Source organism: Myotis nattereri, assembly GCF_964212035.1.
Source record: "Myotis nattereri genome assembly, chromosome: 6".
Classification (NCBI taxonomy): Eukaryota; Metazoa; Chordata; class Mammalia; order Chiroptera; family Vespertilionidae; genus Myotis; species Myotis nattereri.
The window spans coordinates 15313078-15328079 of record NC_138081.1 but is presented as its reverse complement, the minus strand read 5'-3'; the positions used below and the strand labels follow the sequence as shown (position 1 = coordinate 15328079).

General features: G+C 58.7%; 1 protein-coding gene across 2 annotated transcripts; it reads left to right on the top strand.

Moving 5' to 3' along the window:
* Positions 1–1085: 1085 nt before the first annotated feature.
* On the top strand, positions 1086–14543 carry CUL7 (cullin 7; the record flags this gene model as incomplete). Of its 2 annotated transcripts, XM_081094440.1 has the most annotated exons (25): positions 1086–1665; positions 2093–2244; positions 2381–2881; positions 3293–3431; positions 3530–3726; positions 4000–4228; positions 4970–5207; positions 5295–5400; positions 6302–6529; positions 6799–6889; positions 6990–7161; positions 7329–7434; positions 7720–7815; positions 8000–8175; positions 8470–8603; positions 8940–9122; positions 9381–9487; positions 9579–9761; positions 11134–11294; positions 11433–11649; positions 11764–12028; positions 12716–12861; positions 13003–13129; positions 13242–13447; positions 14154–14543. In XM_081094440.1, 25 exons carry the CDS (start codon positions 1086–1088, stop codon positions 14475–14477), a joined length of 5064 nt encoding a protein of 1687 aa, XP_080950566.1. In that variant the 3' UTR covers positions 14478–14543. The 2 variants fall into 2 exon arrangements, with proteins under 2 accessions (XP_080950566.1, XP_080950565.1); XM_081094439.1 differs by having other exon boundaries at positions 11433–12028.
* Between the last annotated feature and the right edge of the window lie 459 nt (positions 14544–15002).

The following is a 15002-nucleotide window of genomic DNA, read 5'->3' as shown; positions in this document are numbered from 1 at the left end:
CTCCCAGGGCCCCTCGCTTTCCGCTGGGCGGGTGGCACCGCGGCTGGGCCCCGCCCCTGGGGCTGCAGACCTGCGCGCTGGCAGCGGTGACAGCGCAGCAGCGAGGTCCCCGCTCGCCACGCCCCCGGCCTGACGCTGTCCTGCGGGGCACGCCCCCTCCCGCCTCCCCATCTCGACCCCCTTTGGGGGCCAAATCTTTGCCCGCCAACGGCGCCGCCATCGCCATCGCCTGCGCGGCCCCAGCTCAGCGGAGAACAGGCCTCACCAGGATCTCCATCTGCTGCTGAGGTGGCCAGAGCCCCGCCGCGGCCCTCCCTGGGTTTGCCTCCGCCAGTAGCCCACCGAGCCCTGCTCTCCAAACCACCCCGGGTTCTGGTGTACGCTGCCCAGCCACCCACCCCACTGTCGCGCTCCCACCTCCCAGCTCTTCCCGCTGCTCAGGTCTGCCACCCCGGTCCTCCCAAGCCTCCCCCCCCCTCACGCACCGGCCTCCTCCCCACTTTGTCCTGGGCCTCGTGTTGCCCCCGCCAGCCTTGGTGCTCCTGTGCCTCCAGTGCCCGCAGTCATCCGTGCCTGCAGCCCACCAGTCCTCCCAGCCCTCCGCCTTGCCCCTACCCCACCACCAGTTCTCTTTCCTCTGCGACTCACACCTGGCTTCAAGCATCGGAGCCAGCGCTGCTTCTCATCACACTCCCCAACACAACCCTCTGGGCTGCATCTACCCCTTTCCCAGGGCTGCCTCCACCTGACCCAGGACCTCGGATTCCCTTGGGACTCTAAGGCTGCCCACCCCCCACTCCCCTTCCCAATGCGCTAAACCAACCCACTCCAGGCTGCAGGGCCTTAGGCCCCCTCCCTCTTAGCCCCCACATTTTGTGTTCTCTTGCAGCAAACACCCCAGTGTTCCTCTGCTCAAGCCTGGCCCCGCCGGCCTGCAGCAGGCAACCCCTGGGCCCCGCTTTACCCACCCGCCCAACAGCTGGTGCCGCATTTGCTTCCCTTCCCCTGGGTGTCCTTGACTTTCCAACCTCTCTTCTCAATCTCACTTGCCTGCTCTCTTTTCCTTGTTTGTCCCAGGTGCCAGGATGGTGGGGGAACTCCGCTACAGGGAATTCAGAGTGCCCCTGGGGCCCGGCTTGCATGCCTATCCCGATGAGCTGATCCGCCAGCGATTGGGCCACAATGGGCATCCAGAGTACCAGATCCGCTGGCTCGTCCTCAGGCGTGGGGAGGATGGGGAAGGGGGCTCTAGTCAAGTGGACTGCAAGGCTGAGCACATCCTGCTGTGGATGTCCAGTGACGAGATCTATGCCAACTGCCACAAGATGCTGGGCGAGGATGGCCAAGTTATCTGGCCTTCCCAGGAGACTGCAGGGGAGGCCGGGGCCCTGGACAAGTCTGTGCTGGAGGAGATGGAAACAGATGTGAAGTCCCTGATTGAGAGGGCCCTTCGGCAGCTGGAGGAGTGCGTGGGCACCATCCCTCCTGCTCCTCTGCTTCACACTGTCCATGTGCTCAGTGCCTATGCCAGCATCGAGCCGCTCGCTGGCATCTTCAAAGACCCAAGGGTGCTGGATTTGCTCATGCACATGTTGAGTAGCCCAGATTATCAGATTCGCTGGAGCGCCGGCCGGATGATACAAGCCCTGGCCTCCCATGATGCTGGTGAGGAGCAGTGTGGGGAGGAGGGGAGAGCAGGAGAGCGGCTGGGCGGGCTTAGGGCCTCACAGGAGCCTCTGACCTCATCAATACGTAAATGATCTGTTGCACTTCTCTCATAGTTGGAAGAAAAGGAGGTGGGGTGGTAGGTAGGGGCACCGCTACAGAAAGAGGAAAGACTGAGAACCTCATATTAGTTGGCTGTCTAGGCAAAGGAAGTGTAGACTTTTGCAAGATGTGTGTATATACATATATATGTGCATTCATATATATGTGCATTCATATATATGAAAAAGGAAGTTTTGGCTTTTGAAGCAAATCATGTCATTCCTAGTGTAGGTGGGAAAAGGATTGGAGGGTCTAGGGGGTCTAGGAGAGATGCCTGGGAAAGTTAAGGTTAGGGAGCAGTTACTGATTGGGGTGTGGGTTACAGGGACCCGGACCCAGATTCTTCTGTCACTGAGCCAACAAGAGGCCATTGAGAAACACCTGGATTTTGACAGCCGTTGTGCCTTGCTGGCTCTGTTTGCACAGGCCACACTCTCTGAACACCCCATGTCTTTCGAGGGCATTCAGCTGCCACAGGTATTGTCAGGGGCATTGGGGGTGGAGCTGTGAAGATCTAGCAACCAGGCCTTTATACCTTTCCATAGAGGATGGTGTGGAGAGAGGGGCTAAAGCTGGGACAAAGTGGACATGGGCCAAAGACTGTGTCCTACAGGTCCCAGGACGGCTGCTCTTCTCCCTGGTGAAGCGCTATTTGCATGTCACCTCCCTCCTGGATCAGCTGAATGACAGTGCTGCAGAACCAGGAGCCCAGAACAGCTCTGCTCCCGAGGAGTTGAGCAGGGAGAGGGGTCGGCTGGAGTTGGAATTCAGCATGGCCATGGGCACCCTGATCTCAGAGCTGGTGCAGGCCATGCGCTGGGACTGGGCCTCCAGCAGACAGGGGCCCTTGGCTCGGTCCTCCTGTTCCATCTTCCAGCCCCAGCTGGCAGATGCAGGCCCAGGACTGCCACCCACCCAGGCCCCGTCCTCCCTCAGGAGGTCGAGGCGGTTTCGCCCTCGCTCTGAGTTCGCAAGTGGCAATACCTATGCCTTGTATGTGCGGGATACACTGCAGCCGGGGATGCGCGTGCGGATGCTGGATAATCACGAGGAGATCAGTGCTGGGGACGAGGGCCAGTTCCAGCAGAGCAACAATGGCGTGCCCCCTGTGCAGGTGAGAGCGCATGGCGGTGGGACCCTGATGGGGCCTCCATGCAGGGGACTCTGGCAGGAGAAAACTCCCAAGGGAATTGAAATGGTCAAAGAGGGGTCTGTTGAGAAGGGGGCCATTCGGAAGGCTGGAAAAATCTGGGTTTAGAGGGCGCTGAGGTCAGGAAGACTCCCAGGAAGGTAACTGAGACAGGTAGGCTTTCCCAAAGGGCCAGGGCGTCAGGGTAGTGGAGGACAGGAGGAAGTGTAGGTGAGAGGAGAGGCAGGGCCAGTGCTCGTAGGGGAAGGCTGTGTCCATGCTCTCCAGTGTTTTGGCCAGGGGTCATCTGAGGGCTGTGTGTCCTCATCACGTGGCCACAGCCAGTCATTAAGTGAGCTTTCTGTTCCCCTTTCCTCTTTCCCCATGTTCTTCCAGGTGCTGTGGGAATCTACTGGCCGCACCTACTGGGTACACTGGCACATGCTGGAGATTCTGGGTTTTGAGGAAGACATTGAGGACATGGTGGAGGCTGATGAGTACCGGGGGGCAGTGGGCAGTGGAGCCCAGGGTGTAGGTGAGCCCAGAGGGTGAGCTGGAGTAAGCTTTGAGCACGGGAGCGGTGGTCTGGCTGGCTGGGCAGTGATCCTTGTGCCCAATGCCCCATTTCCACAGCCCTGCCCTCCTGGCGATGGAAGCCCATGGCAGAGCTCTATGCCGTGCCCTACGTGCTGCCTGAGGATGAGGACACGGAGGAGAGCGAACACCTGACCCAGGCCGAGTGGTGGGAGCTCCTCTTCTTCATCAAGAAGCTGGATGGGCCTGACCACCAGGAGGTTCTGCAGATCCTCCAGGAGAACCTGGATGGAGAGGTAGACCCCAAAGCTGGGGGGCTCCACTGCACGGGCTGCACTGAACTAGAGCATTTGGAGGGCTCCGGTGGGACATGGAGGCTGATAGTGGAAGGGGCTGCAGGGGAGGGGTCTAAGTTCGGAGGAGTTGGCAAGTCGTCTGGGAGGAGCCAGCTGCCAGCCATGACAGGTTCAGGATGGAGAAGGCATATGCAGAGACCCCCACCCCTACCCCGTCCCTTGAGCCTCTGTGCTCAGAGGGCTGCCCGCAGTGAGAGCTTCTCCCGATGGCAGGTTCTGGATGACGAGATCCTGGCTGAGCTGGCCGTGCCCGTGGAGTTGGCCCAGGACCTGCTGCTGGCTCTGCCAGAGCGCCTCGATGACAGCGCTCTCAGGGACCTGCTCAGCTGCCGCGTCTACAGGAAATATGTGCCCGAGGCCCTGGCAGGGCAGCCGGCTTACCCATCCCTGCTGGAAGCCCAGGCCCAGCCCCAGGAATCAGCGGGTGCAGCCGGAGTGGAAGGTGGGGCACCAGACAGACAGCGGCCTCTCGGAGCGCCTGAGCCCCCCGAGCTGTCTGTGCTGAGTTCTGTGCGATCCTGTCCAGAAGAGATGGCACCCGAGGGAGAAGCTGAAACCTAAGAGATGAGCAACAAATCAGAGAAGCAGACACTGCTCCCTCCATAGAATGAAGGAGGATGTAAAGTTAGAAAACTGAGAGTTTAAAGCCTGAGAAAGCCCAGCCTCCACATTTTTCCTAGTGTCGAGAAAAATTAAGTGTTAATGCTTTTAGATACAGGGAAATGCTCTGCTCTGTGGACGGGAAGCGCCTTTGCAATTGCAAGGATAGAAAATATAAAATTTGTCATGAAGCTGTCATAAGTACATTATGCGGTGTTATGAGACCCTAAAACAGTGGTTCTCAACCTTCTGGCCCTTAAATACAGTTCCTCATGTTGTGACCCAACCATAAAATTATTTTCGTTGCTACTTCATAACTGTAATCTGCTACTGTTATGAATCGTCATGTAAATAGCTGATACGCAGGGTGGTCTTAGGCGACCCCTGTGAAAGGGTCATTCGACCGCCAAAGGGGTCACAACGCACAGGTTGAGAACCGCTGCCCTAAAACAAAGGGGACAAAGCAAATCAAAAACATTTTTAAAGAAGTTAGGAAACAAGATTGAGAGTTAGGAATTTGTCCTTTTTTGATCCTTCCCATCACTAACCGTGGCCAACCCTTGTGACTTCCCTCGTCCTGTAGCAGAAGAACCCCGGACGCAGTGCCCCCGCAGCCCCCTGCGGCATCTGGTGGAGGGCTATGGGCCAGCTGGGAAAATTGTCCTGGATCTGGAGCAAGCCCTCAGCTCAGAGGGGACCCAGGAGAGCGAGGTCAAGTCGCTGCTGCTGCTGCTGCGGCAGCAGCCCCAGCCCTTCCTGGTGCTGATGCAGAGCCTGGACACTCCAGCAGCCAACAGAGCCCTGCACCTGGCCGTTCTGAGGTGATGCGGTGGTGACAGGTCAGGGGGTGGAGGGAGAGGGGTCTCTGAGACTCGCTGCATATCTCTCCTTCCACCCCTGCTCCCCAGAATCCTGATGCGGCTGGTGGACTTCCCTGAGGCGCTGCTGCTCCCCTGGCATGAGGCCATGGACGCCTGCATGGCCTGCCTGCGGTCCCCAGACGCTGACCGAGAGGTACCCCTGCCCTGCTGGGGGGGGATGCTGAAGGCAGGGGACGCAAGGCAGCCTCTGATGAGGCAGACCTCCTGGGTGGGGCTCTGAAGGGCACAGCGGAGCATTGTGCCCTTGGTTTGGGTTTGATTTTAAAATTGACTTTTATTTCTTTAAGTATGTAATACAGTCACACAATTCACAAATCAAAACGATATAATAAGCTATATACTGAATTCTCACTCCCACCTGAATCCCTGTTTTCCGTGGGCCCCTTATATATCCTCCCCGTGTTTCCTTATGCAAATATAAACCAACCCCAATGTGCGATCTTATTTGCCAGCTCCTTTTCTACACAAAAGGGTATGTCCACATGACATCAAGAGCCTCAGTGGGTGCAGGAGACGGAGGAGACCATCACATCCCAGAGTCCCCTGCCACAAAGACATCCCGGGCACAGAGGCTGGGGCGGGTCAGAGAACTGGGGTCCTGGTGGCAGTGGGTGTCTGCAGCATACACCTTGGCGGGGTAGCCTCGCTGTGCGCGCACACACTGGTCCCTCTCGGCCCCTCCCCGCCCACAGGTGCCTGCTTAGGGCCTGAGGATCGCAAAGTGCAGCCCCACAGCTGGTTCTTGGGGCAGTTGGGCCGGAAGAGAAACACGCTGTGGTGCTGTGTGCACCTCCTGCAAACATAATCAGGAGTGGAGAACGCCGGGGGGCAGAGCACCTCCTGGCTTTTCCATTTCAGTTTGTCTTTGGCTCTCTCACTCCGCCCCATCCCTGTCGTTTTACTTCCTCACTCCGTCTTGTTCACGGCAGTAGCCCCAGCACCCAGCACCCAGTGGGTGTGTGGTAACCACTACTGCAGGTGCCCCTGTGGCCGGTGCCATGTCCCCTTTATTCACTCCCCCGCCCACACCCCAGGTGCTCCAGGAACTGATCTTCTTCCTGCACCGCCTGGCCTCCGCGAGCAGGGACTATGCCGTGGTGCTGAATCAGCTGGGAGCCCGCGATGCCGTCTCCAAGGCCCTGGAGAAGCACCTGGGGAAGCTGGACCTGGCCCAGGAGCTGCGGGACATGGTGTTCAAGTGTGAGAAGCATGCCCACCTCTACAGGAAGCTCACCACCAACATCCTGGGAGGCTGTATCCAGGTCAGGGGGAAGGATGGAAGCTGTGGGTTCACACATGGTAAGAATATGAAGCCGAGCAGTGGAGGGGCGGGCGTGTTTCTGAAGTTGGGAGAGGCAGGTGAGTCTAGTAACCCTGGGGCTTTGTTCTCCACGCCTCTGCCCATGTGGACCTGCTCTGCCTGTGGCGCGGAGGAAGTTCCATTGCTGCTGGGTCTTTCTCCATACGTGTTCCTGTTTCTCCGTGTTCCTCCCTCTCCTTGTGCCCCTTCTCTCCGATGTTCCGGCTGCAGATGGTGCTGGGTCAGATCGAAGACCACCGACGAACCCACCGACCCATCAACATCCCCTTCTTTGACGTGTTCCTCAGATATCTGTGCCAGGGTCCGTGCCTGTCCCCACGTCACTCGTGCCCCCATACCTGCGTCTGTTTTCCCTCCACATCTACCGGGCTGTAACCGCCACCCCCTCCCCCTGCCCCCAGGCTCCAGTGTGGAGGTGAGGGAGGACAAGTGCTGGGAGAAGGTGGAGGTGTCCTCCAACCCGCATCGGGCCAGCAAGCTGACCGACCGCAACCCCAAGACCTACTGGGAGTCCAACGGCAGCACCGGCTCCCACTCCATCTCCGTGCACATGCGCCAGGGCGTCCTCATCAGGTAACAGGCTCCATGCATGTGCTTGGCCACCCCACACTTGCTCACGATTTCCGTGTTTGTCTTGGGCGAAGCACCACCCCCGTGAACATGACCAAAGGGTCCCCTTGGCTCCATCTGCAAGGATATGACTGGTTCCAGTTCCAACTGGTTCCTCTCCCTGCTCCCAGGCAGCTGACTCTGCTGGTGGCCGGCGAAGACTCGAGCTACATGCCGGCCAGGGTGGTGGTGCTCGGGGGCGACAGCGCCAGCTCTCTTAACACAGAACTCAACTCGGTAGGGACCCCTGTGCCGTGAGACCAGCCCTCACAGGATCACCCCTCCTGCCCAGACTCCTACATTCCTCTCTGCCTTGGGCCCCATAGCAAGCAGAGGCCTTTATCCCTGTGCCTACGTGATGGCATCAGGCCCTGAACGGTGAGGGTGGCATCAGCACCCTTGCCTCAGGGCCTCCTACGTGCTAGGCTGGGAAGGGAGGGACACCGCAAGGGACAGGAACAGACTGTGCTCTCAGCACTCCCATCCACACACGGAGGTGACAGCCTCCCCCGCCCCCCACAGGTCAACGTGATGCCCTCCGCCCGCCGGGTGGTCCTCCTGGAGAACCTGAACCGCTTCTGGCCCGTCATCCAGATCCGCATAAAGCGCTGCCAGCAGGTAGGGCAGGCGTGAGGTGTGGCTCCCAGGCACCGGGCTCTTGCCCTGCAGCTGTTGCAGATCTTGGGCCAGAGCGCCAGCTGGGTGGTGGGCAGCTCCAGGAGTGAGGCCTGAGGGTGTGGCTGACGGCAGCCCCTCCTGAGGAGACTGTGCACCAGGTGAAGCAGGCCCGTGCGCCTTGCAGGGCGGCATCGACACACGCATCCGGGGGTTGGAGGTCCTGGGCCCCAAGCCCACGTTCTGGCCAGTGTTCCGGGAGCAGCTCTGTCGTCACACACGCCTCTTCTACATGGTTCGGGCGCAGGCCTGGAGTCAGGACATAGCGGAGGACCGCAAGCGCCTCCTGCACCTGAGTTCTAGGTGTGTGCGAGCATGTGTGTGCCTGTGTGTGCGAAAGGTGAGAGGTCACAGGTGGCGGCTGGGCGGGCTCCGTGGCGGGTGGGAGAGAGAGTTAACGTGCCTGGGGAGGGGCTGGAGTGTTCTGTAGTCTGAGGAGGGAAGGAAAGAGTAAAAGCGAGATTGCTTTGGTGCCCTGGGAATGGAATGTGCCAGTTAACTTGGGGGGGCGGGGGTTGCCAGGTACCCAGTGGGGATTTGGTCTGGGTGGACACTGGGGCCACTTATGACACCTTCCTCCTTCCTCCTCATCCCCAGACTCAACGGGGCTCTGCGCCAGGAGCAGAATTTTGCTGATCGCTTCCTCCCTGACGACGAGGCCGCCCAAGCGCTGGGCAAGACCTGCTGGGAGGCCCTGGTCAGCCCCCTGGTGCAGAACATCACCTGCCCCGGTAACCATCCGACCCCTGACCCCTTTGCCATCCAGTTGTCGGCCCCACTATCCAGCCTCTTCATGCTCTACCCTAGAGCCACCGGTTTTTGCTCTTGTCCCTTTTGTGACCTGCGCTTGTATTTGGAAACCCAGCGCCCCTCTTCTCACAGCCCAGGGCCACCTCCTTTCCCATGTCCCTCAGGTGCCAGCCGACCCCATAAGATCAGAAGGGGCCTTGCTACCTCCCTCCCCCAGATCATTCTGTCCACTGCTCTTTCTCCACCCGCCAGTCCTGCCAGCCTCCCCCATGGCCCTGCAGACATGCCCGGCCGTGGCTTCTTTTCTCTGCCTCCAGATGAGGACGGCGTCAGCCCCCTGGGCTGGCTGCTGGACCAGTACCTGCAGTCTCGGGAGGCGGCCCGCAACCCTCAGAGCCGCGCGGCAGCTTTCTCCTCGCGGGTGCGCCGCCTCACCCACCTGCTGGTGCACGTGGAACCCTGTGAGGTGCCCGCTGTGGCAGGGGCCGCCCCTCGGCCCAGTGAGTACCAGAGGACTCGGGCGGGAGCTCGGTGGGGGCATTGCCCTGTGTGCCCCCACTCATTCTACGGCTTTTGTCCCTCCTCACCCTACCCCTCCCTGTGTGCTCAGCCTATTCCTCTTCCAAGTGTGTGTCCCCCACCAGGAGCATCATTTGGGGTGGCAGCATGTCAGGAAAGGCCCCCGGGCTCAACCTTGAATGGGGACCCAGGAGCTGAAGGGCTGCCCCCACCTTCCTCCGCCCTCCTTGTCTCCACAGACGGCAGAAACAGAAGCCACGACTGGGGCTCCCTGGCTACCCCGGGGCTTCCCAGCAGCATCGTGAAAAACCTGACCCGCTGCTGGCAGGCAGCGGTGGAGGAGCAGGTGGGCGGGGCGGGGCGGGGCAAGGAGGGAGGGAGGGAGGAACTGCCATGGTGTGGGGTGGCCTCCTCACGCTGCTGCCCCTTCCCCCCAGGTGAACAGTTTTCTGACCTCACGCTGGCGGGATGATGACTTTGTGCCACGCTACTGTGAGCAGTTTAATAATCTGCAGAAGTCCAGCTCCGAGCTGTTTGGGCCACGGGCAGCCTTCTTGCTGGCGCTGCAGAACGGCTGTGCTGGGGCCTTGCTGAAGCTCCCTTTTCTCAAAGCTGCCCACGTAAGCCTCCCACCTCGCCTCTCCCTTCCCCACCTCAGAAGGGCCCACCTTCCGTTCCCATTCAGTAAGCAGCATGCACTGGGACATAACCATGTTGTTGTTGTTTGGGCTTTTATGTATCTATCCATGCTATCAAAAATTCAAAGAAAAGCCCTGGCCAGTTTGTTGGGGTGTCGTCCCATAGACTAAAAGGTTGAGGGTTCGATTCCCTGTCAGGGCACATACTTATGTTTCCAGTTTGATCCCTGTTCGAGGACCACAGGGGAGGCAACTGATTGATGTTTCTCTCTCACATTGATGTCTCTCTCTTCCTCCCTTTCTCTCTAAAATCAATAAACATATATTTTTTAATTCAAAGAAAAAAGCATAGTGACCCGCAGCATGCCATCCTAATATATGTTGATAAACTTTCTCCTATTTGAATGCAGGACTTAACAGTTCACTCATGAGTACCTAAAATGCCGTATCCTGTTTCCCTTGATCGTTACGTTAAAAGCCTTTGCCAGTGTTGCTCTTTGCACTCATTTTTTCTTTGTGCCTAAATTCCATCTAATGGGTGTACTATAATTTACTCCCTCATTCGCATCATCCCATAAATATTTAACAAGCGCTTAAAATGTGCTAAGAGTTGAAGATAGACGAAGTCTGTCCCCTCAAAAATTTCGTCTTCTAGGAAAGACATGGAATTAAGCAGATGATAAACTAAAATGTTACAGGCTCTCTGGTAAGCAAGGAAGGACGCAGTGGGAGCGTGAGGCAGCGGCTGCCCGAGCTGCTTTTGGTCGTTTTGTTTCATTAGTGAGGCTGCAGCGTGACCGTTTTTGTACATATAACGTATTTCCTCATATTAAATTAGGGTTGCTAGCCCTGGCCAGTGTGGCTTGGTTGGGCATATTCCCGTTCAGGGCACATGCCTGGGTTTCGGACTCATTACCCAGTAGGGGGCATGTAGGAGGCAGCCCATTGATATTTCGCTCTCACATCAATGTTTCTCTCTCTCCCTCTCCCTCTCATTAATACAAGTGTTAATGACTTTATAAAACAGTTTTATGGCCCAGCCAGCTCAGTGTTGAACATCAAGCTGTGAACCAGGAGGTCACACCTTGATTCTCTATCAGGGCACATGCCTGGGTTGCCGGCTCAATCCCCAGTAGGGGGCGTGCAGGAGGCAATTGATCAATGATTCTCTCTCATCATTGATGTTTCTGTCTCTCTCTCCCTCTCCCTCTCTGAAATCAATAAAAACATGTTTTGAAAAAGTTTTATGAAAGTGTTGACCAATTTATGAAGCTTTGAGCCATTCGTATCTACTGCATCAGACCCCCTCACTGCTCCCACCCACTAACCCACTCATTGTTTTCCCACTGCCCAGGTGAGTGAGCAGTTTGCCCGGCACATTGACCAGCGGATCCAGGGCAGCCGGATTGGTGGGGCCCGGGGGATGGAGATGCTGGCACACTTGCAGCGATGCCTGGAAACCGTCCTGATTTTCTCTGGCCTGGAAATAGCCACCACCTTTGAGCATTACTACCAGTGAGTGTGGGCCTCGGGAGTGGGAGGTGGGGGGAGGCAGGCCGACAGAGGGGTCTGGGAGCTTGGAGGCCTGGAGCAGGAGGCTGGGCCGTGCCGAGTGCCCACGCTGAGGCCGGGCCTGGGCTGTGTGTGCTGCAGGCACTACATGGCGGACCGTCTCCTGAGCCTGGGCTGCAGCTGGCTGGAGGGGGCCGTGCTGGAGCAGATCGGTTCCTGCTTCCCCCACCGCCTCCCCCAGCAGATGCTGCGGACCCTGAGCACCTCTGAGGAGCTGCAGCGCCATTTCCACGTCTACCAGCTCCAGCGGCTGGATCAGGAACTCCTGAAGCTGGAGGACACGGAGAAGAAAATACAGGTGGGTGCCAGGGGAGGGAGGAGCAGATGGGAGGCTCGGAAAGCAGAGAGGCATGGAGCAGACCGGGGAGGCCCCCGGCTTTTGGGAACCTGTGTTCCTTCTTCTGGTGGCCAGGAGGCCAGTGGCAAGGAGCACGCGGGAGCGCACGAAAAGGAAGCTGAGGAGGCCGGGGCCGCAGCAGCCGCAGAGGTGCCGGAAGAGGAGGAGGAGGAGAACGAAGACCTCTACTATGAAGGGGCAATGCCGGAAGTGTCTGTGCTGGTCTTGTCACCACGCTGCTGGCCCACTGCCTCCGTCTGCCACACGCTGAACCCCAGAACCTGCCTGCCCTCCTACCTGAGGGGCACTTTGAACCGATACTCCAACTTCTACAACAAGAGTGAGGAGCGGAGCGAAGGAAAGGGGGGGGCGGGGGGGGAGCAGGGGGGAGGCTGCGATGCTGGGGAAGAATTGGGGGCTGGGGCGGGCCCTGGGGTTGGGAGGCTCGATGGGGTAGACTTGAGAAGAAAGGGCAGGAGCTTGGGTTTGGGGCAGGGGGTGGGGCTATTAGGCACTAGGTCGCTGAACTGTTGCCTTCTGAACCTAAGACCCCAGACTCTCTTTGTGGGTGGTGAGGAGGATGGAGGCAGGAGGCACTGAGGCCCCCAGAAAGGGCTCTCTTTCTCTCCCTCTGTGGTAGGTCAGTCACTGTACCCCAGCTCCCCCTGGGCTGGGCAGTGACACCGGAGGGGGATGAGAATCAGACCTACCTTCAGGGGGTCCCAGACTAACCAGGGAGACATGCCTTCTCTCTCAGGGGGATCCCAGGCAATGGGAGCCCCTGCGCTTCCTCACTTTGTGGTTTTGTCTCCCTAAACTATGGGGAACTCCTCGAAGGCGCTGACCAGAGCCTGCCTGGGACAGGACTAGGCACGCGGTGGGCTCCCCGGTGCCTGAGGCTCCCCTGGCGGGAGCAGAGAAGGCTGAGCTCCAGAGAGCTCAGGCCAGGAACCTTGTCCACACATGCTGGGCCACACGCTCTGCAATTAGCGGGGCCAAAGCTTAACCAATGGTGTGCCCTCACCAGGCCAGAGCTACCCTGTCCTGGAGCAGGGCCCGCAGAGGCGGCTGCAGTGGACGTGGCTGGGCCGGGCCGAGGTGCTGTTTGGGGACCAGACGCTGCATGTGTCCACCGTGCAGATGTGGCTGCTGCTCTATCTCAACGACCTGAAGGTGGTCCAGCTGTCTGCTCCTCCCTGCTCTCTCCCACCTCCTCTCCCATCTTTTTCCCTAAACATTGACTCCTGCCCTCCTTCCCTCCACCCTCTCCGCTCCACCCCGTGAGGAAGTCCTGAACGACCCCCCCTTCCCTAGGCGGTCTCCGTGGAGAACCTGCGGGCCCTCTCGGGGCTCCCTGCAGACACCCTGAATCAGGCCGTTGGGCTTCTCACTTCCTCACGAGGCCCCCTGGACCTTCACGAGCAAAAGGAAGTCCCAGGAGGTGTGTGCTGAGGGCGGAGGGCCTGAGCCGGGAGGCGTGTGCTGAGGGCGGAGGGCCTGAGCAGGTCGGCCTGGTCGGGGGCCGCCTCCCGAGTGCCTAGTGCTCGTTTCAGGTGTGCTCAAGATTCGAGATGACAGCGAGGAGCCCAGGCCAAGGAGGGGCAGCGTGTGGCTCATCCCCCCTCAGACGTACCTGAAAGCTGAGGATGAAGAGGGCCGGAACCTGGAGAAGAGACGGAACCTTCTGAACTGCCTCATCGTCCGAATCCTCAAGGCCCACGGGGACGAGGGGCTGCACATTGGCCAGCTTGTCTGTCTGGTAGGCGGGTGGGGGTGGGCAGGGGTGATGGAGCTTTGGGGTGGGGGGTGCCGTCCACAGAGGGAGGTGGGCCCACATTTGAAGCCTCTGGTTTCCTGTGGTCCTGGGAGGGTTGAGGTTGGGGTGCACCTGGTGCCCTTGGAGCTCGTTGCCCTGGCAGCTTGTGCTTGGAGTGGAAGCTAGACATGGGATGTGGGGAGCCGATATAGGGTTAAGCCTCGGACTGACCTGTGGGCAAAGTCACAAACAATTCCCAGCTTAGAGGGCACAGTCCTCTTAGCATAATTAGGCTTGACCTTATGAAGCTCCCTAGATCTTATCTGGGAAGCTAATGGGCTGAGGAAGTGCCGGAAGTATAACCATGGTGTAAACAAGTGAAACTCACAAGAACAAAAACAAGTGAAACTCACAAACAAGTGAAACTCACAAGAACAGTGTAACTTTGGAAACCACTACCTTGTTTACCTCTCACTATAAAATAAAGGCTCAGCTTGCCTTGGGATCTCTCTCTGTGGCCTCAGCCAGGCACAGGGAAGATCCACGGAGACTAAGGAAAGCTAGAGAGTTTTGAACGCTGTCTCCGTGTAAAACATTATTCGCCGACTCCGTCCACACCTTTGGGAACCCCTGGGCCCGCTGGGGCTGGACCCCAGCAATGGGAGAGCTGGGTGTCTGACCTGTTGTCCCCCTCCCTTCTCCATACCAGGTGCTGGAAGCGTGGCAGAGGGGCCCCTGTCCTCCCAGGGCTTTGGTCAGCGGCCTGGGTAGGGGGTCTGCCTGCAGCAGCACTGATGTCCTCTCCTGCATCCTGCACCTCCTGGGCAAGGGCACGGTGAGACGCCGCGATGACCGGCCCCAGGTGCTGTCCTACGCAGTCCCCGTGACGCTGATGGAGCCTCACACCGAGTCTCTGAACCCGGGCTCCTCAGGCCCCAACCCACCCCTCACCTTCCACACCCTGCAGATTCGATCTCGAGGTGTGCCCTATGCCTCCTGCACCGTCACCCAGAGCTTCTCCACCTTCCGGTAGCCCTGCAGATGGGACCAGGGCTAGGCAGGGCCCGGCTTCCTACACAAATAAAAAGCAGGAGTTGGAGTACGCGGCCTGTGTGGTGACTGCTGGGGATCTGGCGGGCTTCGCTGGCTAAAAGGGAAGGAGAGTCCTCTGGTTCCGAGGCCGTCTCGTGCCGTCCAGGAGTCACTAGGGTGAGGTGACAGCGTGGGGAGAATCGTGCAGGGAGGGAGTCAGGTGTGACTTAGCATCGGCCCCTCAGCAGGGGATTAAGTGGACAGGGATGGATCGCCACCCCTTCTCAGAGGGTGTGTGGTCAGAAGTGCTTTCACCTGGTGGGCTGCAGACTCAAGCCTATTTTTTTAAAAAAAATGTATTTTATTGATTTTTCACAGAGGAAGGGAGAGGGATAGAGAGTTAGAAACATCGATCAGCTGCCTCCCCGCACACCCGCTACTGAGGATGTGCCTGCAACCAAGGTACATGCCCTTGACCGGAATCGAACCTGGGACCCTTCAGTCCACAGGCTGACGCTCTATCCAC